General features: G+C 35.9%; 2 protein-coding genes across 3 annotated transcripts; one reads left to right on the forward strand and one right to left on the reverse strand.

Annotated features, from left to right (window-relative positions):
- Positions 1 to 3,486: 3,486 nt before the first annotated feature.
- Positions 3,487 to 3,819, forward strand: LOC113300494. The gene has a single exon (XM_026549694.1). It carries the CDS (start codon positions 3,487 to 3,489, stop codon positions 3,817 to 3,819), a length of 333 nt encoding a protein of 110 aa, XP_026405479.1.
- Positions 3,820 to 4,680: 861 nt separating this feature from the next.
- Positions 4,681 to 10,791, reverse strand: LOC113293933 (exportin-T-like). 2 transcript variants are annotated; one of them, XM_026542374.1, is made up of 16 exons: positions 10,673 to 10,788; positions 8,815 to 10,583; positions 8,608 to 8,703; positions 8,430 to 8,519; positions 8,135 to 8,239; positions 7,955 to 8,014; positions 7,532 to 7,594; positions 7,239 to 7,334; positions 6,880 to 7,044; positions 6,398 to 6,571; positions 6,210 to 6,275; positions 6,021 to 6,119; positions 5,757 to 5,903; positions 5,353 to 5,531; positions 5,217 to 5,267; positions 4,681 to 5,124 (listed from the first exon to the last, which is right to left on the reverse strand). In XM_026542374.1, the coding sequence occupies exons 2-14, from the start codon at positions 10,555 to 10,557 to the stop codon at positions 5,442 to 5,444; spliced, it is 2,994 nt and encodes a 997-aa protein (XP_026398159.1). In that variant the 5' UTR covers positions 10,558 to 10,583; positions 10,673 to 10,788; the 3' UTR covers positions 4,681 to 5,124; positions 5,217 to 5,267; positions 5,353 to 5,441. The 2 variants fall into 2 exon arrangements, with proteins under 2 accessions (XP_026398159.1, XP_026398160.1); XM_026542375.1 differs by lacking the exon at positions 6,210 to 6,275 and having other exon boundaries at positions 8,815 to 10,791.
- Positions 10,792 to 25,609: the final 14,818 nt, after the last annotated feature.

Genomic DNA, 25,609 nt, shown 5'->3' on the forward strand with positions numbered 1-25,609 from the left:
TTCATAAGACAACACCTGTACCAATGTGGAATGATACATATAAGAAGCAGTAAATTTTATTTCTGAGTTCATAATAACGGTACATGTGAAAATATACATAAGAACATAAGTTTAAAAACAAAATTACTGGAGTAGAGTGAAATTCCCGAAAAATTGGTTTGTAACAGCCTTAGAGGCCCTTCTCATCTCCGCCATCAAATGTGCCATTACCACGGTGTCCCAAGAATAGTTACAGACCTCTTCCAAGGGATCCAAGTATTGATGGTGGTTTTCACTAGCCCTGTTTCCACTAGCGTCAGGGAATACCTTAGTTCCCAATATTAATAACAAGTACGCAACGACTGTATAACGAATTTGTGCAGGTTCCCATCCATCCTTGTCTTTTCTCTCCTCTGTTTTTTCAAAGGTCTCCTTAATCAGCTTCAGCTTGTTGGTCTTTGTCCTACTATTGTTAGATACATAAAAGCTTTTAAAAGAAGTTTTTTAGTTCCAACCAAACATCTTGTTAGTTAGAGCGTGAAACTTTGACCATTCTAAGTACGGACACTTATCTCCTTCTGCAACAGATTTCCGATAACATTCAAGCCTACAATGTTCTGAGCATCATCAAGGATCAAGGTAATATCTCCAAAAGGGAAGTGCATGGTATCAGTTTCACCATAATACCTTTCGACGAATCAATTGACTGTCACAGAATCACACTTCACATAATTTTCAACCAAAGCATATAGCCCAAACTCCCTTACTAATGTTTGGACCTCTTCAAATTCTGTAGCCAAGTCCCAATGAGTCACGGCTTGGTTTCGAAAAACACGCACAACCTTCTTATGATCCTACAATTAGGAGATAATGCAATTAAGAGATTTTACATAAATACAAAACAATACATATGCATCAGATAAAAATTCTTACATAGGTTTGATTAATAGTACGAGCCCACGTGTCCTTGTAGCCAAACACCGTTTTCGGTTCCGGAGCTTCACCCTAATTCCAACGATCAAGGTCAGGTATCATGTCATCAATATGAGGAAGGTGAAAATCTTTAACTTTTACTTTGACATGCTTCAGTTATTAACTTGGCCCAACAACTTCCTCTAAAACTTCAGTTTGGGTTGCTAATTGACTTGGATCAACCTCATTATCTTCCTCCCGACTTTTCTCTTCATATTTCTCACCGTGCTCAACTGTTCCAGTAGGTTCACGGATGCGGTCACCACCACTCTCCCATTTTTTCCCTCTTCTAGATGCCCCCAAACGCTTGTTGCGACCAACTGCTTTCCCCCGAGGAGGCAGAGACTCAGGAGTACCAAGATCGTTTTTCTTTCTTTTCTTAATGCTAGCATCTTTAGCTTTTGATTTCTTAGCTTCCTTGGCTTTAGCCCTATATCAAAAGAAACACGAAATAAATATAATCCAACTCACAATCATATTTGATGCCGGCATAAATATACTTTATAACGACATATAATCATCACTACCGGAATTGGTTCAAGTAATATCGACCATGCCGAGACCAAAAAACGGCATAGTAATTTAACAAAACAACTATGCCGGGACACGATGCCGGCATTTTCGAATAAATGTCGACAATGCCAATACTCTTAGGTAATTCTTAGGATGTTCCTGTACACCAAAAAAACACCGCCGAAACAGCTTAAGAATTCAAAACAATGTCGTAACCAGGTAATAGTATTCATCCTAATTTCACTTCCGGCACTGTTAACAAATTCCTTGGGTTTTATTGTATATTAAAACAAACTACCAACATGGTGTTCAACCTAAAATCAATGCCGGGACAAAACATTCAGTTTCAGGTGATTTTAGCTTTGTAGCTGACATAGTATTCATACTAAATTCGATTCCGGAACAAACTACCGGCATGATATTCATCCGAAATTCAATGTCGTAAATCGGTACCGGCATTCCATTCATACTAATTTCAATGTCGTCATTGACTGTAACTCAACTATTTGAGTTAGGTTTCGTGATTCTAACCTAAACCCAATGCCTTAAATCGATGGAAACACTTATAGAACAATTCAAAATCACTTACCTTCTCATAGTAGTCATTTGTTCGAGAGTTTGATGTTCCGACTCCTCTTCTTCTTCAAGAGCAATCTGATTGATTACTTCTTCTTGTTTTTGTTGAGCAACTGATATTGATTTTGATTGCGGATTGGGATTGGGTTTCTTTCGTGGAGGCATGGTTATAGACAGATTCGGGTAATCGATGAAGATATTTTTTGAATCGACGATGAAGAACGATGAATAATAAATCTTTTTTTCAAAACCTTAACCTAAGAAGAGTGCCGGAACTGAATGAACGGGGGATACTGATTTTGGTTTTTGATTTTAAGATTGTTATTTTGTTGGAAAGGTAGTATAATGTTTTTAATTAACCAAAGGGTATTTTGGTATTTCCGCCCCCAACAAACACCCCTTGGCAGACACTATTGGTTGGGGAAAGTAATATATATCCCCCAGTTAATACTCCCTCCGTCCCACTATTAAGTGACCTATTTACTTTTAGATTTTGTCCCGCTATTAAGTGACCTATATCACTAAACAAGGAGATATTTCTAAAATTATTATTTTAATTGATTATAAGAAATATAAGAAACATCCATAATTTGATAGACATGTTTATATTCGTTACATAAGTGTTTTAAAATGCTTTTCAATGGTTCAAAGTTTGCGAACATCCATGGTGTAGTTTGAAAGATAAATCATTTCAAAATTTCACTAATTATTATTCATGGTTTAGTTTGAATCATAAGGGTATAATTGTATAAAAATACTTAAAAATACTTTTTTCCCTTGCTTGCCTTAAAATTTGTGCAAACTTGAACTAGATCACTTAATAATGGGACAAAGGGAATATAAGTATCTCCCATTGGCGCGTTCTTTAATAAACATCTTAACAATTTTATCAATCTATTAGATAGTCTAAATGGTATCTGGTAGAGCCAACTTAACTTGATCTATAAAGAATTTAATACTGGCAATTATGAACTCAGGTCACCAATATCATCACCCAATAACTTTATCACTATATAATTATAACATCAGAGAACCGATTCGATTGCTATAACAACTAATTTTTTTTTTGGATTGAAAATCATCGACTTCATAGTATTGTTAGAGAGGTATCATAATACAAAAATTGAAAACAAGTACTAAAAAAATTAGTCATGGTTTAATCAATGATTCCAACATAATCATAAATCTCCAATAAGTTAAAAAGATTTAAACAAATCTTCAATAATTCATGACACTGGTTAGCTGTTACTATCCCCATTAAAAAATTGGACCTACAACCATGCCTTTTATAATATGCTTTTCTGACATAACAGTTGTTGTTCTTATATCATTTCCCTCTCTTATCAACCATCATCCCCATCCAACTCCATGGAGGTCAAAGCCAACAGTGAAACTTCCAACCTCATGAGCCAAACTCCCTGCAAGAGGTCGAATTCCCGGTGGTCGATGCGGAGAAAACCTCTCGGTCGCCGCCGAAAAATACCGACGGTACGCCTAGGAGGTGATTCGAAGAAACCACGGAGAGGTTTGATAATAGTGAAGTTGTTGAGGGGAATTAGACTCAAGTGGTTGAAATTGCAGTATTCATGTATGTTAAAGAAGCTTAAAGATACTTACTATGCAGTTTTGAAAGATCTTATTGAAGCTGGATCGACGTTCGAATCGATCCAACATCGCATTATGAATGAAAGTTACTTCTCTGCTGTTCCTATTATGGCTGTTCCTTCTGCTGGTATAACTTCTTTCATTGGTCCTAATAGAGCTCACTCTAAGACTTGAAAAGAAAACAAGAACAATTTCTCTATTGCTATACCTACTTATGTACGTGTATGTGCCTTAGTCTCTTAATCATCTGTTTATGAAGCACTTATTGTCTGTGTTTTAGATTGTATTGTTTCTGTAACATCAGTCTCTAATTAATAGTCGGTTTGAATACCATTCCAGAAGTTGTTTTTTTATTTATCAAAACAAGAAGGGCAAAAACTAGTTTAGGTACACAATTTCAGAATGATTTCTAGCATAAATATGTTTTTGACTTAATTCTGGAGAAACATAAGTGCTTTTAGTATCCAAACAGACTATAAATGTTAGTGTCACGGTTTTTTTATTCTCCTTTTGTTGCTTCACCTGCGGGTCCTTAAATCCTCAGTCCGATTACAAGTACAATCAAGAATCAGCAACACATTGAAACAGGCCATGAAACCTGTCTGATTACAAGCACAATGGAAACCAACCACCATAGAACCCGGTCCTGGCGGGGAACGACATGCTGTGAAAAAGACCGAAAAATGGGACAAAAGGACCACTTGCAAGCACCAGTGGAAAAGAGAAAAAGGGCAACACCTACACAACCAACACAGTAGTAATTGCCAAGTTGCAATTTCAGAAATTAAGCTTCTGGAGAGAAATTGAAACACTTTGTTTTCCTATAGTGATGGATATAGGTTGATGTATCAGTACTACCATATCATCAAGTGATGGATGAGGTAGGATGCACCTACTTTCTTCTTTTGTTCCCCATATCATTAAAGTTTCCAAGGCTATAAATGGAATAATTCTCTGTCACACATTCTAACTCCATTTGAAATCCCATGTGCTTCAAAAGAAAGAGTTTTTTTGAAGTGAAAAACACCACAACCAGAGAAACTTGAGGCTGTAAATTTTTAATAGAAACTAAGATAACCCACACAAAAATTCAAAAAAAAAACTAGTGGTTTCACAGTGAACCGTGAAAAAAAAACAAAAACTGACAACTATGACGGAAATCCGACTGTTCTTCTATTTACTCGGACGACTGCAGTTAGTAGAAAGCTTCTTCTATAACTGATTTCTAATATGACACATGACACAATCAAAACATTCACGTATTAGACGGGTTACCGGTATCAAAATTTTTTATGATGCGAAGTTATGAAACAATGAAATTATCCTAAACAGTTTTTTTTTCTATGACGAAAGGACATGACAAAACTTCTCGTCAACATTATCAAGATATTAATTTTACAGTTGTTCAGCGCGCGCCTTCAGCAGTTGTGCCTTCTCACCATTTGTTTGTAAAACAAAGCTGCTCCCGGAAATGTACATCTGTTCAAGAAAGAGCCAAATCACACTAATCTTAGCAGCAACATGGGTTTAATTATGTCAAATACCAAGTGTCAGAAGCTGTATGAACGTACCTTCTCTTCTGTTCTAGGTTTGCATAAATATTATATACAGTGTAAAGCATCCTGCAATATTCACCAACATTTAGTATCAAAACAAAATCCCATGTCGGGTAAAATTAATGAAAAATGCATCAGTTTCACATCTTACCCATCTCTTCAAGTGAAATGGAGGGCCACCATGAAGAATTCCAAGGAAGTTAACTTTGAAATTCAATCTCTTATAGTCATAAGGCACTGCTATCTGAAGACGAATGTTCCATTTTGTTGACGTCTCAAATCCTCAATGAGAGACTGGTAAAATGTTTTAAGGGCTTTGATATCACTTCCCTGTGGAGTAAATAAAGCAAAGTTAGAAACTACATATGAAAGAAAATCAAGCCTGGACTTGTTTACAAAGACATCACGGTGGATCTTTAACAGTTCGCATTATTGTGCAGGAAAAAAATTCAGTTGGTGGTCGAAATGCTAGTATGTGATCTAGCAGGCAAGATTCAGAACCACAACCAAAACATGTCAACACCCACAATGCTTCCTTGAATATGTCTTTATTACCTGCAGCTTTTGACAATACTCTTCAGCTAGATTTTGTGGGCAGTTTGCCGTTTGAAACCCTTTCATCACAAAATGAACAAGAAACTCGTCACCAAGCTTCTCATACATGATCTTCTGAGCTACCACAATTTCCCCGAAAAGAACAAGCTGCCACAAAACATGTACACGATCTTTAGGCTATTAATTCACGTAGTGTGCAAAAATGTAGCACAAGCATGGGTTTATACTTGGCAGTCAAAAAGTCAAGTGATATGAAGGTCTTACAGTATTGGCATCACGGAACTCAAAAGACTTGTCGAGAACACTGTACAAGCAGCAGCTTGGAGCGAAGGTCTCAATTATGAAGTTACGGAAACCAGGTACCTAAAATAATTGATTAGATTAGTATATGGAATATACTTTACCCAAGCTAACAAAAAATAATTATCTAGGATTGATCGTAGCCCAGATTACCCTTTCCTCTTCATTAGATCCGGTGCACCAGTCTTTAATTAGTCTAATAAATATCTGCACACATGACTGGAAAGCAGACATGTCGAAGATAATAGGAATCGGTATACTGCTGATGTGATAATAGAGGAAGTAATAACTCTCCAGCATCAGCAAAAAAAGCAACTTAATTGTTAATACATAATACATACCTTTCTCACAGTAGTTTCCTTGTGATAGCAGGAATTATGCAATAGCAAGGGCATAATAGATTTTAAGTAGTTCTTTCCTTCAGCGGTAAGGAACACTGAAGACAGGTCATGAGTAGTAATTACATGAAGAAATGTGTACAATGTTTTCTGAAGCTCTTGAAGTTCACGGTTTTCCTGCGGAACCAAAAGAAAGGAAAAAATGAGAAATGTTAGCCAAATCATTATTAGAACACCAGGTCAATTCCAATGAGCATGTGCCATTCAGTTTTTGATGTAAAGCTTCTATAAGCCTAAACATATCCTACTGGAGAAACTTTTTGAGATACCTAAACTTACGGTACGATGAATCTTGCAGAAACATGCAACAGTAGCGCAAGGTTCACCATTACGATGTTACTTTTCGATATATATATATATATAACATTTTGGTGACAGATGCTAGTAAAACATATTGACACCTTACTAGCAACCAAAGCTCGTACCTCAGTGTTACTTCCAGGCCCTGAAGGAATTTCACGTGTGAGAAGAACATCAAACACTCTACTTGCAATGATAGGAAATATTTTTTCCAAGATATCACGCATCAAAACACTGAATTTGCAGATGAGCTGATTGAGAAGCACAAGCAGACCAACCATTTCTTTGGGCTGCAATTTCAAAACTTTGAAGAGTCAATAAACGTTTGACATTTTATACTACAATGAAATTACAATGCCGCTTAGAAACACACAATACAACCAGCCAAAATATATTTCAACGAATTTAATACCCGCAGTATAGGCAGTCTAATTTTCGTCAGAAGCAATATACCATACACATACATATAAGGCAAGTACTTTACCTCACAGTTCGCAAGCAATTGCTCAAGTGCCCTGGGGAGGTAGGGAAAGACAGCTGCTCCTAAAACCTCTACCATCCGGTGAATAAATGACGTCACCTGCATATTACCGAAATTAATACCATGTAACAGCTTTCTAAACAGGAAGCCTGGCTCAAACTCAGGGTTACAATCCGGACAACAAGTTCTTTTTTCATTTGATCCAAAAATCATGTTACAAAGATAATTCTTTCCCTTCAGTTTTCTATTTTGAGTTTGAACCTATTGTTTAAGCTCAGCTAAGGATAATGTATTACCTTACTACGTAGAGGATCAACCTTAGGAAACACCACAAGAATTTGAAGGAGAACATCCAACGTCTGCCACAAAGAAAAACCAGAGTGAAAATTCAGACATGTCATCAAACTAACGCAACAGCAACATGTTTGATATAAAAATAGTAGTGCGAGGAAATACAAATCCACATTAGCTTAATCTTATGGTGACACATAAGACCTCACATCAGGAAATGTTCATGCGGACGTTGGTGCACAGAACAGCTATACTTTATGATCAATTTCCTAATAGAGTAAATACTTGATAATTGGAAGAGGAGAATCACAGTCTCCAATGATAGCCAGTTATGGAGGATCCCCCATTCATGAAAACTTACAATGAGATGTACTGAAATACACATGTATTACCAGATATAAATTCAAAAACGGCTTAAAACCACCAACCTGCTTGAACATACTACCAATTGCAGGGCGACTAGCAGTGACAAGACGTTCGCTGAAGCCCTAAAGAAACCATATTTATCTTGGGTGAGAAACTTTATATAAAGTAAAGAGCGCAAACGTGAAGTGGACCTAAGAAAAAAAAAACGAGAGTATACAAATTGGAGGACTCAACAAGAATACCTTGCTCAGTGCATTAATTGCCATGATTAACTGCTGTATATTAGCAATTTTAGCATAAGATTCTTCCTGATTTTGTACGTTGGCATTTAAGAGCAGCTCCTGGACCTGAATAGGAGAAAAATTAGACTAGAAAATAGAAAAGCATTATATAAATCAACTAGACCAGAATGGAAGTTACTCCATGCATGTAAGAGCAAGGTAAACTCAAACTTTCCAACTAACAACTAGCAGAAATGTCTTCCCCTGCGACCCTGCCCAACTAATAACTTGCATTAAGAAAAGATTTATCCTTTACCTGATTGCATAAAGGGATAAGCAGTGACGACAGATACTCGGCTTGCTTCTCTTGTGGTACATCTTCCATCCCAATTAGTAAGCCAATTGCCTGCACTCCAATGGCAGTAAATCAGAAAACACGGGCAAAACCTATAGACTGGCGTAAGAAAAATCTTGTAAGGATATAGCAAGTATACCTCAAATATGTGACTCCCATCTTCAGATCCTGAATTTGTCATATCTCCCGACTTCCAGTCCAACTGCGTAAACTGGGCCACTCTGTCTTGGAGACTCTGAAAACAGATTTTCATTTATAAAGGCAAAGCCAAGAAAAACAATGTAAGTGGACTAACACACATGGGATGCAACAAAAAATCAGTTTCAAACTAGTGGAGAATACTAACCTGCAATATCTTTTCGATGAAAGGAATAAGCTGGGATTTCATGCTTTTCACAACTCTCATGAAGAGGTAACTGGCCCTTCGACTCACATTGATATTTGGATGGTGTATGCCCCTTTCATCCAAAAAGGCAGCAAGAATGAGAGGTGTACATTGATCATTATCCTGAACAAACTTCACATACCTAGTTATTGTCTCCAAGTATACTAGTGCTACCAAGCGATTAGAATGGCATGGAAACCTTGCTGATAACAGCATTGGTAGCAATTCCCTCACAAGTGGATTTCCATTTCTCACTGCCTCTTCATTCAAATACTCTCCAAGTGCATAAAAAATAGAGAGTGCTGCTTCAACCTCTTCAACATTCCTATCTGAAGAAGTCACAAGTGCACCAGCAAATAAATTTCTAATAAACATCTGAGTAATATCAGGAGCCACTCGGCTTACACTTCGAAGCAACACAAACAAGTCCTTTCGGTACTCAATCATCCGCTCTTCCTCTTCAATCCCAATTTTATCTGGAATGCTAAGATTCTCTCTGTACTCAGGATCATAGCAGATTCTAACATGTATCACCTCCAAAATCTGTTGAACATGTACAACTTGTTTCTCCTTCAACGGGGTAAGAGTTTTCAACGTAGATACATAACCTGATAAGAACTGCACAATATTAAACGTTGCATCCATTTCACAATTCTGCATCACATAGAACACTGAGGGCAAAACTTCATCCAATAGCTCCGTCGCAACAACTTTCATCTCCTCTGAGTCTAAACGCTTCGAGCATTCAAGCGCCTCAGTTGCAAAACCAGTAAGCAAAAGGCCAATCTTTGAGACCAACTCAGAATCCACATCCCCAGCCACCAAACCAAAAACGCGATTAATCTGTAAGCTCCTAAGAAGCGACAACTTTGATGCAGAATCCATCCTTTTAGAAACTATAGCCAATAGACATCCCGCCCCCGCTCCCCTTAACTGTTCTGGCAACCCCTCAACCAAAATAAACTCAAACAACAACGGTACAAACGCATCATTCGCAATCAACCCAATGTCAATCCAAGAAATATACCTCCTCATACAATCCAAAACAGCCGTACACAACTCCGCATCCGAATTCTTATACATGTTCAAAATCTCATACCAGGCACGTACAATCTGCGCAATACATTGTTGCCTCATTGCATCCTTAACTCTCCCTGCAACGGCCACATCTTCCCCACTCCGCGGATAATCCAAACTAATCAATTCATCATCTAACGCATTCAAAACTCTACAAAACATATCAATAACTGCATTCCCCTTAACCAAATTGGGCACAAAATCAACAAAACAAGACGACCAAATCAAAGGATACTCGAAATAAATTAAAGTAACAAACACTTGCGCAAACTTATTCTTAATAAAAACCGGCCCTTCTAAAACACCACCAACATTACTCTTATCATCCTCACCACCACCCCCACCGCCTCCACAAGCCATAGATAACACCGATTTCCTAACAAACTCCATCTCATCGGCACTAATCATCGAGTAACGAGTTCGAACAACCTCGTGAAGTGTCTGTAAACACCAAAACTGAACCTGAACGTATGTCGTAAACTGGAATCGTTCAATACATAATCTACAAATCGACGGCGTGGATTCCTTCAATGATTCACAGTATTTTACTGCTTCTAGTTTAAGATTAGGATCAATTGAACCAGATTCATCAAATCTGAACAAAATCGCCTTCTCCAAATCATCCATGATTGAAGATTAATTCACAATCTACCCTAATTTAATTCAAAAAAATTCAAAAAAAATTAGGGTTGGATCGAGATTACATGAAAATGGCGATTTAATGGATAGATCCAATACTTACCTTCATCAGAAACAGTGATTTTGGATTGAGATTTGGGAGATTTTAGGGTTTAATTAGGGTTTTAGAGTGAAAGACTGCGTGAGGTTGTGATGGGAGATGGGGATATTTTGTTAACGAAGAAGAAGGAATTGAGATGAAAGGAGGTGTGGTTTTTATAGGGAAGGGGTATTGCCGAAATTGGGTTTGAGTTAGCGTTGGAATTACGGGGAGGGGACTGAGTTGTATTTTATACTTGGAGTTCAAGTGTACAGTCACGACTTTTGACAACTTGGATAATCTACTTACTTGGACTGGTTTGGACAGCAAATTCTTTTGATTTTTTTTAGGTTGGAACAGGTGGATAATCTACTTACTTGGAATCGACAAATACCTTGTATGGTTTGGATTCTAGGTGTATGTCTGGTTCGATCTGACTCGGCTCATGTATTTGACTTGAGATTATTTGTAATCGGGTATCATTTCTACGTGATTTGGGATACATATCTGTTTGGATTTAAAAGTCCTATTTTCTATAACTCTAATACTTTCTTGAGTAAAACGAAATGGGTCAGATTTAGATGTAACGAGTCTGGTTTTGATCCAAAGGAGTTAGTTGAGTCAGAAAAAAGAAAACAAATAACTTGATAGTTTATTTTGGTTGTATAACATAATCTTTCTGACTCGACATTATTCTTAATTCAAGCCAGACATCGAGTAGTTTGTTTTTCATTTTTTTGGTATCTGGTTTGAAAATCAAGAGCTAAATAATGATAGTCTGATAAAAGAAATATTCATTTAAGTGGTGTCTCATTTGAGGTCAGAATCGTATAATTAATATGATACATCTTCCTTGAAAATATTTGGGATCTGGTTTGATAAGTTAGGAGTTGGGAAAAACTGCCTACAAAGATTCAGACTAGTGAACTGAGTTAGAGAAATAACATAAAACTTGTAAGAGTTTTCTGAGGAAGTTTTGGAGTCTCAATTTTATGCGCATTCATAGAATATTATCTCATATGTTAAGAAGACTACAATCAACGGCGGAGCCAGTAATATACACAAAATTGGTCAATTAACCCAATAATGATAATTCCTGAGTGAAAAAGACATGTAAGATTTGATATTGTTTAAATAGACGAGAATGTAAAAATAGCTAGGATGTAAACATTTTCATCATATCCATTTTCAAATATTTTTTCTTATTTTTAATTTACATCATGATGCATCCAGTTTCATCCTCGTTCTTTTATAAGTTTAAGCCAGGATGAATCCAGTTTCAATCTTGTAATTTTTTTTGGTGTTCATTTCACCCACACTAATTTTTACTCGTCCACTAGAACCATGTTTTACAAATATTTGGGCAAATGACCCATTTTCCGCTCAGTATAGGGGTGTACACTTGCACCCCGGCCCAGCTGGCTCCAAAGCTTAATTTGGACCCAAAGCAAATATTTTTAACTATCTATAAGCCTAATTTTGCATTTTCCACCCCTAAATTTTTTAGTCTACCCAAAACAAATTTCTCCACCCTGTTAGAAATCTTGGCTCCACCCATGATTACAATTAAATACAAAAAATTACATTAAAAATACCACGACGACTCTTTTTTTTTCTCGAAAAAGAGGTTTCCCTAAATGAATTGATAAGAAAGGACCATACTCTCTATAGGAAGAGTTCTGGTAAAATGTTACATCTTCGTTCCATGTTTGGATATTTAGGTAGTTTAGGATGTCCCGTAAGCTATCCCCGTTCCAACAATGTTTAATAATATACTTGTTACAGAAAACTGAAATTTTTGCTGCCCACATTACATTACTTCTCAAAACAACAGTAAAAGCTCGGACTTTAAAGTTTATGTCCAATTTTGTTGTATTGCCATTTTCTGCACTCTTCTTATATCTCGACTCTTTTGCTTCAGCATACTTTCCTATCAGTTGCTCGAGAGTATGCTCAGAATCACTTCTGAAATTGATATAATGCCCATTGAAAAGCCGTGTCCGTTGCAGTTTTCTCTAATTGTTCTCTGGTTGTGCAATCAGCATGAAGTCCTCTAGCTTCTTTGATGGTTCATGTTTGATCACAGAGAGTTAGTCCAATTCCTGCTTTGGCTCCCGAATCCATCATAGCTAGAAAAATATCAAATTTCAAATCTATAGCTCCAATTTTATCCTGCAATTGATTAATAATGCCCTTTAAACTGTCATCATTTAGGAGATTATAGTACAAAAGTTGCATTATGTCATAATCTACTTTGTTGGTTGCCCCATAGCTATTTATGAATTTAATGACATCATTTGCTGTTTCAGCACTACTTTGGCTTTCCTTTTTGAAAGTTATATTATACCTAACTTTCCATATGTGCCATATAATTATACTACATAAGACTGGCCATTCAATACCATAACATCCTCTATCAGTATTCTCAAAACAATTGGTTAGCCAATCATGAAAATTGTTTGTACCATTTTTTATGTAATGCATATCGAAGTTAAAGTGCATCCAAACTTCTTTAGCATATTTACAGTCTAAAAACAAATGAGTTAAGGTTTCATGCCCCTCTGTGCATACGTTACAGATTGTATTGATCTATGGTAGAATAGCCGCCATTCTCATACTATTTGGAAGTATAGTGTGAGCAGCTCTCCAGATGAAGATTTTCACTGCAGGACTAGTGTTCATACTCCATATACTTTTCCATTTGTCATTAGCATCGTCATTAGAATTTATTTGGTTACAGAGAGATTTCACAGAAAATTTACCCGAGTGGTTTAAGGACCAAAGGGGAGTGTCTTCTCCATTATCATCACTTAAGTGGATTTTCTTTATTTTCTCTATGATTTCTGCATCAAAACATCTAACCAGTTTTTCCATATCCCAATGATAATTTACTGTAATCAAATCACTTACCTTTTCAATTCCCTCCGTGTTGTGTGGTGGTTTTAGAAGAGGCGGTATTACTTCTGGAATCCAAAAGTCATTCCAAATATCGATATTTGTTCTCCCAAAAGCAGTATCTTTTTAATTGGTTAATTCCTGTGAACATACTTTCCATATCCAGCTATCTTTCATGTTTGGTGTCGTTTTCATATGCATAATGTCATTATTTGGGTAATACTTATCTTTAAGAATGGTTGCACAAAGAGAATCGGGTTTCTCCTGTAGTCTCCATCCCATCTTTGCTATCATGGCCAGATTAAATTTTCGAATATTTTTAATTCCTAGTCCTCCTTCTTCTAAAGACTTACATATAGAAGGACAATTTTTAAGGTTCACTCCTTTTTTTCCATTCTCATTTAGTCTGTTTTCATTTTTCCCCCACCAGTAGTATCTCTGTATCTTGGTTATGTCGTTAAAATTTTTTATCGGTATCTTAAAACAGTTCATTTGGTAGACATATAAGGAAGTTGTGACATTTTTTACTATAACTGTTTTCCCCAATGTGTTCAGATCTGTCCCTTTCAAACTAAGCATTATGAGTTTCATCTTCTCAACTAGGGGCTCAAAACAAGTTATCTTAGATCTATTAGTGAATAAAGGTGATCCTTAGAGAAACCACAGTGGACGATCAAACCTATATATTTGGTCAAGAAGCGAGACACAGCGGGACAGACTATCGAGTAAAAGCCGGATCAAAACCAAATCTCAGACTATATTTTGTCTGGGACCAAGACCAAAACTAAATATAGTCGAGCGTATAATGTTCGTTTGTCACTGGGCAGATATATAAACTACGCTTCACATGAAACGCATGTATAGTCATCGTCCCACGAAGAGACGTTCATATAAACTATGCCCAATGGAGCGTTGCTGAAATGTATGCCTGATTGGACGTTGCTGAAGTTTACGCCTGGCATCAGACGTTCATATAGTTAACGCCCCATTGAGGCGTACATAATATTAACGTCACACTAGCATAGTTTATAATGAAGTGAATCAATTTCTTTGTTCTTAAAAAATTACATACATACCATCTATTAACCACTTCCCGCTTACAAAAACATTTGGCTCGGTGCGTGGACAAAAGAAAGTCTGCTTTTCTCATACGTGTCTCATGAAATATTTAACAAGATTTCTTGTCCAATTTTCTCTTCTATTCTGTTTTTATGAATGGTCTTCATTAGGTGGAGCATGTAAAATTCTTTTTTCTAGGTCAACCGAATAAGTCAAATGTGTGCAGCTCATCCAGGGGTCGCTTAACCATTCGTCCCAACAGTCGTGGATTATACCTACGTCCCTTCTCCCGACGTGAACTATATGCACGCCCCACAAGTCGCATAATCTTTGACAACGCCCCACAATATCTAGGCCTCAACAGGACGAAATTTATATGTACGCTCCACAATCAAACATAAATTATACATCCGCTCGATTAAATATAATCCCAAACCATAGCGTCACACTGCAGACAAAACTCAAATTTGATCGATCGTTTTGGTCTTTGATTTTTGGTTATGATCGTACCACTGCAATTGCTATTAGTATTTATCATTTCTCAAAAACTCGTTTTTACACATACTTGATGAAAAAAATATCGATACATATTATAACAAAAATTTGTAACAGACCGCTCATGTTAATCTGTCCACCTTTTACGTACCTTTCAACATGTTCTTCCATCATCCATAAAAATAAATAAAATTATAGTTAAAATCGTTCCCCTTATTTCAATCTATCACCACATACAAGTGGTCTCCGGTCAGAACAAGCACGTGCGTAGTTACATGAGACCAATGAAGAATCTCGGCTTTCGAGAGAATCCTTTTGTGGGCCCGCTTCATTATGGACAAAAATCCTGTCGAATCCGTCATCACGAGAAAGTGAGATATTTTGTTCCCTCATATTATCCAACGGTGATGATGTCTCTCATACTCAGAGTTCAATAGATCAATGTACACCGCAGTACAATATACTGAAGCATACTGTGGCCAGGAGGTAACCGGCACCGGTAGGATCCGGTTCACCGTAGATTTGAGGGGTAAATAAGCACCCTTTGAGGAAATAAAGAGTAACAATGTAAATCGAGTGTTTTGGGAAGAATAAAAGAACTTGTTGGCTTTGCTGAGCAGAACTAGACTGTGGTACGATCGTGTTCGTTACGAACAACGTTGCCACTATCATCGTGATCACTGTCATCAAAATCATTCGTTCATATATTATGTGGATCTTTGCTTCTTGAATCGTACTTCCTCTTTTTTCCGGAAATTTCTTTTTGTCACTTTTTCATTTTAATATTTTTCTTTTGGAAAAAAAATTAAAATTACTTTTTCATTTTAGCTTTTTTTTTTTTCTTTTTGAAACATAATTCTAGCTTATTCAGCAACACTTAGGTCGCGGATTAATATGTATTTTACAACAAACAAATTTATTGGGGTTGTTTTGGGTTTATCTCTGACACTCATATAAATCAAAGTTCACAAATGCTTAGAGTTTTAGACAGGGAAAAATAAATTATTAGTATTATTCTTTTGCAATTACAAGGAAAGCAAAAACTAATTTAGATTGATTTTATATTTCTGACAATTATTTTTGGCCAACTCTGGGCAATCTCTTCTATAAAACTGGTCATCCCACATGTGCCCTCCGCTACCTGATTCGATAAAGTAATCGTAGCATTGTTCCTATGTGATGTCCTTAATTTCTCTGACAATGTTTCATGGCGAATCTACGACACCAACCTGCAGCGGGTTCATCCCAGATACTTCCCGAGCCCGAGATGCAGCGTCTGAAAAGCTTGTAAAAACAATGTTTGCGAATGGGTGTCTCTGCATGAGTAATAGGAGCACTTGCTGCCTCTGCATTTGCACTAGATTGTGCTACGACCATGTTTGTTACGAACAGCAATGCCAGTATCATCATGGCCACCATAGCCAAATTCATCTTCCTCACCATTTCTATATTGCATCTTCTCCTTGATAATGAATACTTGGTTCAGGCTAATTCATGGACCTTTTTAAATGATCGAAATGGAAAGATACCTTACGTTTAGGTTATTAATTAAACAAAGTAATGGTAGACGATGCTAATGGATACGGGTGCATGACTGCATGTATAGTAACGTATGAAGGCTAACTGTGTAAGTTTTACAAATTCAATGAAACAAGCCAATGGTGCTCTATTGAGCCTCAACGCGTTACGATTGATGTGGTTGTAATTTGTTCCGTTGAGGCAAGTTGGTGTCGAAGTTAGTTTGATTTTTTTTTTTTTTTGACAGTGGGTTTAATTTCGTATAAATGGCAATTTGATCCTAATATTAGACATTGTCCATTTCCTGGCAAATAGTTCCATTAATACTTCATTTTTTTTGTGATTGATTCTTCATTTCTTGATGAACTTTTTTTTTTTTTTGCAATGAAATCTATTTTATTAGCTCTTATTTGATCGTATTTTTTGAACCGACTGATGTTTTTTCCCTACCTTTTCAAGGTTAAAAATTAAAATTCACCAAAAATAAATGCATAACAACAGTGAAGACTCATTTTTTTTTACAAATCCCTGACTAAAGGTTACAAATTATTTCATGGCTTGTATTTTAAAGAAACGAGTGATTGAGGGATCTCAAAATTAATTGGGGGATAGAGAAAAAGTACAAAAACTTGATCTAAATATCCAATCAGGGTCACCTCTTATGTAAATATTTTTTAAATCCTAATCTACCCCTCACTAATCAGGTTTAGTGGTTAATTAAGATTACTAAAAATCTTAAGTATTTGTTAAATGATTACTGTGTATTTTTATTTGAATTTGGGTGAGTGAGGTGAGAGTAGGAGGGAAAAAATATTTGAGTGAGAACTTTTTTTTGGTGAAAATGAAGGATGATTGTGAAGAGAGAATTGTTGCTAAGAGGTTGAAAATTTGATTTTTTTTCTTTTCATCCACCATTTTTGCAGCTGAAAAAGCTCAGTGCCGGCATAGTATTCAACCAAAAAACCAGGCCGGCATTTGTTGAAAATTTTCATACATGTTTGCCACTACGCAGAGTTTTCGGTGTTGGAAATTTTTTCTGGTTTTCAAATTCAAAACCTATTCCGTTTTAAATTTTTTTTTCTGGTTTTGAGTCCATTGCCGACACAATTTCATAATTATCGAGCATGCCGGTACTGCTACCGGCATGGTATGTTGCTTGAATTTCTTTTCCGGCACATGATGTAAAGTATCTAGAAACTTGATTTTTTTTCCACTTGACTGCCGGAATTGATAAATTTTTATCGAGCATGCCGTCACTTAGTAATGACATTGAATGTTAGTTACCAAGCATGCCGGCACCTTATTCCGGCATGGTATTCATCACTTCCGGCGATGTAAAAAAGATTATTTCATACATGGTATTCATCACTATCGGCATGGTCTTCATCAATACCGTCATGGTCTTCATCTATACCGGCATGGTCTTCATCACTTCCAGCATGGTATTCACCACTTCCGACATGGTCTTCATTATTTCCGGCGTGGTATTCATCATTTCCACCATGGTATTCATCATTTTCAGCATGGTCTTCATCACTTCAGAATGTTAAAAAATTCAAAATGAGGAGCCGTCAGAGAAGGAGAAGAGAATTTGAAAGGGAGTGGGGAAAATTTAAAATTTGAAAGGGAGTGGGGAATATTTAGGTTTCAAAAAACAATCCCTAAAAGAGATTAATAAGAGGTGAAGATGGAAATGGAGGATATGATTTTGTTTTTTGATTTTAAGTTTTTTAAATTTTATTTTGAGGGAAGGGTATTTTAGTATTTTTGCCCCATAAAACATCCCTTAGCAGACACTATTAGTTGGGGAAGTAATTCATATCCTGCAATTAGTTTTGATATCCACCAATTGTGGGTTATTTTAAAGGTAATTAAACAGTAACCACTTAAACATGAGATTATTCGTATATTAAAGATCACCTCTGCCACGGTGTGGAGGGCCGACCGAAGAAAATCGAAACACCGTTATGCGTAATTGTGCTAAAAGGTTAAAACTAATATGCATTCAATTTATGGTAGTTTACATAAATTTCCCCCATTTTTTTATTTTTATGCATCTTTTGTGGTGGTTTAAATCAATTTACTTCATGTGCTATGTATTATTTGTGGTGGTTTGCACTTTACACCAATTTCCATGTATCATGCATTCTTTGTGGTGCTTTGCATAATAGCTACGCATTAAATTTTAATAGTCACTATCGAATTATTCGTAAAAACCCTAAATTTTATATTGTTGTGTAGATTTTTTAAAATCCTTTCCAATGATATAAAATTTGTAAAATTTTAAGGCACGGATTTTTAAATATGTTATATTAAAGTTTAATTACCAATTATGCCCTGGAAAAATAGGATGTATAAGGAATTATGATAATTAGACCAAAAGGAGGGACATTTTAGGTTTTTCATGTCCCAAAGGTCATCACCAAATTCATTTCCAACATTTTTGTTAGGTTTCAATTTACAAAAAAATGGCCATGAAAGGGACTCCCTCCCTACGGGCCTTTCGGGCCCTCCGGTCGGTCGGCCCAATTATTACAAGTAAAATTAAGGGAAAATTAGGCGCAAACCCAAAATAAATAATATTCTCATTGTCAGGCCCACAATTAATTTCTAGTTCCGTGACACCCATAATTATATGAAATTATTAAAAATGGTTGCATGACGGATTATGCTTCCGCATGATGGGTTATGCATCAGGGATATAATTGGTACCGCAACTTGGATATAACATATCTAAAAATCCGCCTCTTAGAATTTTGCAAATTTTACATCGCTGGATATATTTTTAAGAGAGCTATGCAACGAGTACAAACAAGAATATCAAATTTTTGTTTTTCACGAAAAAATCGGAGGTGATCATCATATTAGGCAAAAATTTCAAAAACTTGATACATAACCATTATGCAGCCACCAAAAAAGATGCATAACGAATTTTGCAACCATTTCTCCACTGCATAACAAATTATGCATTTGGGTAACAAAGTTATGCATCTATAACAAGTTATGTAACCATTGTTTTGGTTGATTTTAGTGCGTACATACAAAAATTTGATGCATAATGCAGTATGCATCTATATTTACGGATGCATATCAGGTTATGCATCTATTTTCCCGATGCATAAAACATTGTGCAACAATTTTCTCGATGCATAATGCATTATGCAGTCATATTTTCGGATGCATAACAGGTTATGCATCCATTTTCTCGATTGCATAACATGTTATGCAGATATTATTATAAGTGCATAACGTGTTATGTAGCCTTGTTTTTTTTTGGTTTCAATACTAACAAAAAGTAGCTGCATAACGTGTTATGTAATCATTCTTTGTACTGCATAACAAGTTATTCAAAAAAAAAAAGGTTGCATAACTTGTCATCCACCTACAACAATAGCTTCATAACGTGTTATGCAACCATTTTCGGGACTGCATAACAAGTTATACAACAAAATTTTTTAGATGCATAACACCTGCAGCACAACCAACTCGCACCAAGCTCAGCATCTCAGATTCAAGATTCATAAATCCTTGGCAGTGACATCAGTTCCCTGTACAACAAGGTAACAATCGATAGCTTAATTTTCTTAGACCGTCATCTACCAAGTTACCTGTGAAGTCTGTGAGCGTAGTCCTCTTGATTCATTTAAGATAAAATTGTGTTGACTTCTTTCTTGTTTCAACATAAAATTGTGTTGACTTGTAATCTCGTCAGTTTATTAAAATACTACAGTAAGCTAAGATGTTAATGGAAGAGCCATAGTGGTTTCAGTAAACTGATTCTTCATCCACTGCTCATGTTGAATGAGACGAGATTCTAACTCATTAAAACATCGACATCACGATTTTGTACAGATACCGCAAAATTATCAAAATCACGACCAAGACCATTCAAGACATGCATAACCAAATCTGAATCACTTAGACGTACACTACTAGCAGATAAAGCACCAGAAAATTTCTTTAATTTTCTATAAGAACTCTCTAACAGAGTCAGACCCTTTCTTCAAGTTAAACAACTGATTTCGAAGCATAGATTTTACGAGAAAAAAAATGAGTAGAAAAGGTTTTAGGAAGGTAGTTACAAACCTGAAAAGCAGTAGTCTGACCCAAAATATTTTTGTAAATTGAAAAAGAAAATGTTGCATTCAAGCAATTGATCACAAATCTGTCCCACTTCGATCCAATTTTTTCCATGAAGCTCTGATTTTTGTTGATTGAAGATTATTACTAACCCCAATCTTCCTTTTTCTATTGACCTGTCCTGGTTTTAATTGACAACTTTTCTCTGTTTTTTTATATACTAGTTCGTAGTTTTTCTTGTCAAGTGTTTCAAGGTTCTCCTGATCTTTCTCCCTTTCATTTCCTTCCTGATTTCTTTCAAATTTTCTATAATTAGATTCTTTTATCCAATTTAACTGTTTTTTTTTTCCTTCTCCTGGTGCCCGTTTTGATAAGCTTAATTTTTGTTTTTCAAACTTCTAATTTTTTTTTTAGGGTTTTTAAGATGAGCAATTATAACTTTTGTTTTATTTTCACAATATGTTGCCTGCAAATATTAATTTCTGTTTTTCAAACTTCTAATTTTTTTTTTTTAGGGTTTTTAAGATGAGCAATTATAACTTTTGTTTTATTTTCACAATATGTTGCCTGCTTCTCCGTTTATGCAGGAGTAGCTTTATTGGAGCTAATGCTCAGTTGGGGCCATCTCCGGTCAACCGCTTCTTTGCGTGAAGGATATAATTGTTACAATGTTCACAAGGTTTCTCTAGTCAGCAAAAGGGATTTTCCTTGGGTGCAAGAAAAGGATCTTTTAGCTTGGGTAAGGACAATCCTCTCAAGCCAATTCAGGATTATTATTCTAATGAAGTAATCATTATTCTCAGACTTAAAAATTACTTGAGAAATACTTCAAAAACGGGAAGAGCAGCAACAGTAATCTTCTTGTCAGTTATAGAATCAGCATTATCATCAATGTCAGTGACTTTTTTTTTTTATCAAAGCTTCGGTTATATCGACATTATGCACCAAGTGTCAATTTCCTTGAGTAGTATTGCTTCACCTAAAAACTTTAGAACTATTTCTAGTTATTATAAATAAGAAATGATGAGCAGTTCTGCACAAGTGGCAAGAATCTACAGTTATTGGATTGCATGTAATCAGAAAATCTATAGTAGCAATCATATCAATTCCCTGTCACCTCCTTGTGATTGCATACAAGTGTCAAATAACCTCAGACATTACACCTATATATACATAAACTCTATGTATGTTTTTCTTACATACCCCATAACCCAAAGCTTCCAGTGTGCCTTTACAATTAAGGAACAAAAAAACAAAGTCATAGCTCGTCAGATGTCATTGTGGTACAGTGGTAAAGTCGTTGAGGGATGATACCAGCGACCTGAGTTTAATACTCGTCGGCATCGGAGTGGGGGATTTTTTCTCTTTTTCCCCCTAACTAACCGGATTTGTAGGTAGTAGACCTCTTTGAGGTTTAAACTTTAATATAACTTTCACTTTTTAAAAAACAATAATTTTCTATCTATTTAAACAAAACGTACAACACCATTTTAGTCACGAAGCCCTTTTGTTAGAAAAATCCCCCTTTGCAATTCCGTGCATAATGGAATAATAAAAAGAATGATGTCAAGGTTAGAAAATTCATCGGTAGGCTGCGTAATACTGCTTAGTATGCCGATAGAGATGCTTAATGAAGTTATATCGTCAGAAAGAGATTAGCAAACATCCATCCCAGTGAAAGAAGTTTCCCGAACAAACTATATCATGCTTCGGGTGCAACCATTTCCATCATAACTGTGTAACACATTTTCCAGTCCCAAATGATTCTTATCCCTTAATGGCTCTTGGATACCTGAACCTGGATATACAAAGCAAAATCAAGAAAATATCTTCATTAGATCAAATCCGAATTTGATATTATTAGAAGATGAAGCAGAAAGGAGTTTACAGAACTGATTATGATTTTACATATTTATGAAATTATGATTGAACATAAAATAATGAAGAGCAAAGGTTGTTATTATGGTATCGAGTCGACCGAGTATTGTGTATTTTGGCATGCATATATTATTTATTTCAATGAAGAGTCGTAACCCAAACCGAAGAAAAATTTGAAGTCTAAAGGGAAACCTAAATGAAAAGACGTATCCATGCATTCGTTGTTGAACAGTCGATCAATTTTGCCAGTGTCACACAATTGGAAATCTGAAGTGCGTGACAGTGCGACACCTTTAACTTCAATCATTCAGAACGTAGACTCAACAATACATAACAAGAACTCTATGAAGCTTATCTCTGAAGATGATCAGGACTCTTCGAAACCTTTCTCTGACTGGGAGTCGGAAGATTTGGCTTATACATGTAGAGCGGAAGATTAAAACAAGCCCGCGTTGCAGGATGGCACTCTAAGAATTATCTCTCCCTATACATGGGAAGATGATATGAGGAGGACTCTGACTCGAATTCCGAATATTTTGCTCATTCTAGAGAGTCTTGGCCACCACTTGAAGGTTGGGTTGATTCCTGGAAAGTGAAAAATTATCAAACACGTTTTGCTTGGATTCATGCGTATGCTTATCATAGTAAAGATAAAGGCTACGGAGGATATGGAGTTATTTTGCGCGATAATGACGCAAAACCAATTACTGCTTCAGCCATGTTCTCAGCACAAGTGATATTGGGTGTAAAGGCTGGTGTCGCACTTGCTGTGAAGCATAGGTTTTCTGAGATTAGAGTCGTATGCAACTCGTTAATAGTTCTAAATCTCACTAATGGGATCCTGTATTTCCTAAGTTAATGACGGCTAAAATGAAGGCTATGTTTCCCAACCCATTTCCAAGTGATGTTGGGTAAGCTTCATGTTGCAGATAATACTTTTGTATTATCTAATCTCAGAAAGAGGTGAATAAATATATTTCACCACAATAATATGGTTTCCTTTATTGACGTAATTTTGTATTTCCTAGGTTAAATTGCAGCCTGAGTATAAATTGTAGGTGGTAAAATATTTCTACGCTGCTGCCGACAGCCTAGCCCTATATCAGGTTAATCCGTCTATGTTTCCTGTCAATTCTTAGTCGGAGCAAACTGTACATGTTGCAGATAATACTTTTGTATTTCTCAACTCCTTTCCTTACTTTCCAAAAACTCGAACAACCAAATTAAATAATCAACTTTGCTCAGTGAAGGCTATGTTTGTAGGTTTCTTCTGCCCACTACCTTTGATATCTATTCTTTCAACATGGAATTCTTGAACATTGATGGGTAGATGGATCCTGTATCCACAATCCTTTGCATCTTTGCTAGCAACCTACCAAACGATATTAGATGATACTTGGTGCTGATATCTGGGGTTACTTAAATCAACGTTACAAAGATGATTACAATATGAAGATTACAATATTTGTAACTAAGATGGTTTGTGGTTACCCTCCTAAGCGGACCTTGATCATGAGTTCCCAGATAGTCAGCACTTGATGAGTTAATAGATTCCGTTCGACCCTACCAACAACACAAAAATTTAAACTCAACAATTTTGGTAGTATCATAATCACTTATAATAATACTACGTGTGATATAGTATAAAACTCATATGGTAGGTTCAGTTAGGTACGTAATTAATTCAATTTTCTTATTAGACTATTGAACTATATGAGTCAGTGGCTAACCAAACTTCCGCACCAGCTTTTTTGTAATTCCCAACCCATTTCCAAGTGAACACCACCAGGTACGTGTTCATATCTATTCCCCTAACTTTATATTAAAACCCAAAAATTAAAATCTTCTGGGTAGATGGGCAAAGGATGTGACTTGGAACAAATCTCATGATCCGGAAATTATGTTATGGATCCTAACAGTAAAGTCTCGTTTCACAAGCACTATATCTGAAATTCTGAATGTGACACATAAGTAAAAAGTAGTGGAAATTATCAGTCCCACCCTCACTGAATTATAAATCAATTCATATCAAATAGATACGATTCACCGATAATAGTGACTTACAGAAATAATTTCAGAAGCTGGGAATCGAGTTTGTTCAATAATTCAGATTTTATTTCCTCCATGTTATTCATTTCCATCTGAAGTTCCAAGGACTAAGATATTAGTCGTCTTTTGAGAATCAAAGGACCACCAGAAACTAAGCCCAGGCGTAGGTTGATAAAACATAAACGAAGCCCTAAAATTCACCGTCACAGTAGCAGTACAGCATTCCATATTCCATTCAATATTAGACAGAATTATCAATAACTAATGCTTTTAACATGATATTCAGTATTAAACATTCTTACAAAAATCACGCCATTTTCATGCTTTGCAGTCTATCTAATAATTAAATTTCATAAGACCAATCTCAGTACAAAGCATTAAACAGGACCGCAGGGAAACAATAGTTTCAAAAAAATAATCAAGGGATATAACACTGAAATATAATTATAGTAAAACTTACCCTTGAGTCATGGTTCTACCGTTTGGAATCTCAAACCCTACTCCAGGAATTAGGATTTTCTTGATAACTAAAATAGTATCCTTTATGTACTCCGTAAGTTTGATTGGCACCAGCTCGAAGGTAATATTTACCACTGTATTTGGAAAAATAGCTGAATGAGCATGTGCAGGTCATCCAATATTATAACTTGCATCTAAACATCGAGATGATCTATACAAATTAATTTAAATGCTGAGTTAGCAAATTGACAAACAGCAAGATCTCTGACATCAAATATTATCACACTCGAAATAGTTTTATCTTCCTCCCGCATGGTAACCACGCTGCTTTTGGAATGGTAGGATCAGAGTGAAATAACTCACCTGTGATTCATGTTCATCGCTTATAAGTTAATCCAATTTCCTAAAAACTTATGAATTCGTAGTTGGTTCTCCTTCAAACATATAGCCAAAACATAGTTCAATAAATGAATTCAAAGCCAAAGGTCTAGCAGTGCAACATAATAAATATGCAAATAGACCATGAAA

The sequence above is a fragment of the Papaver somniferum genome, chromosome 7 (assembly GCF_003573695.1).
Source record: "Papaver somniferum cultivar HN1 chromosome 7, ASM357369v1, whole genome shotgun sequence".
NCBI classification, from domain to species: domain Eukaryota; kingdom Viridiplantae; phylum Streptophyta; class Magnoliopsida; order Ranunculales; family Papaveraceae; genus Papaver; species Papaver somniferum.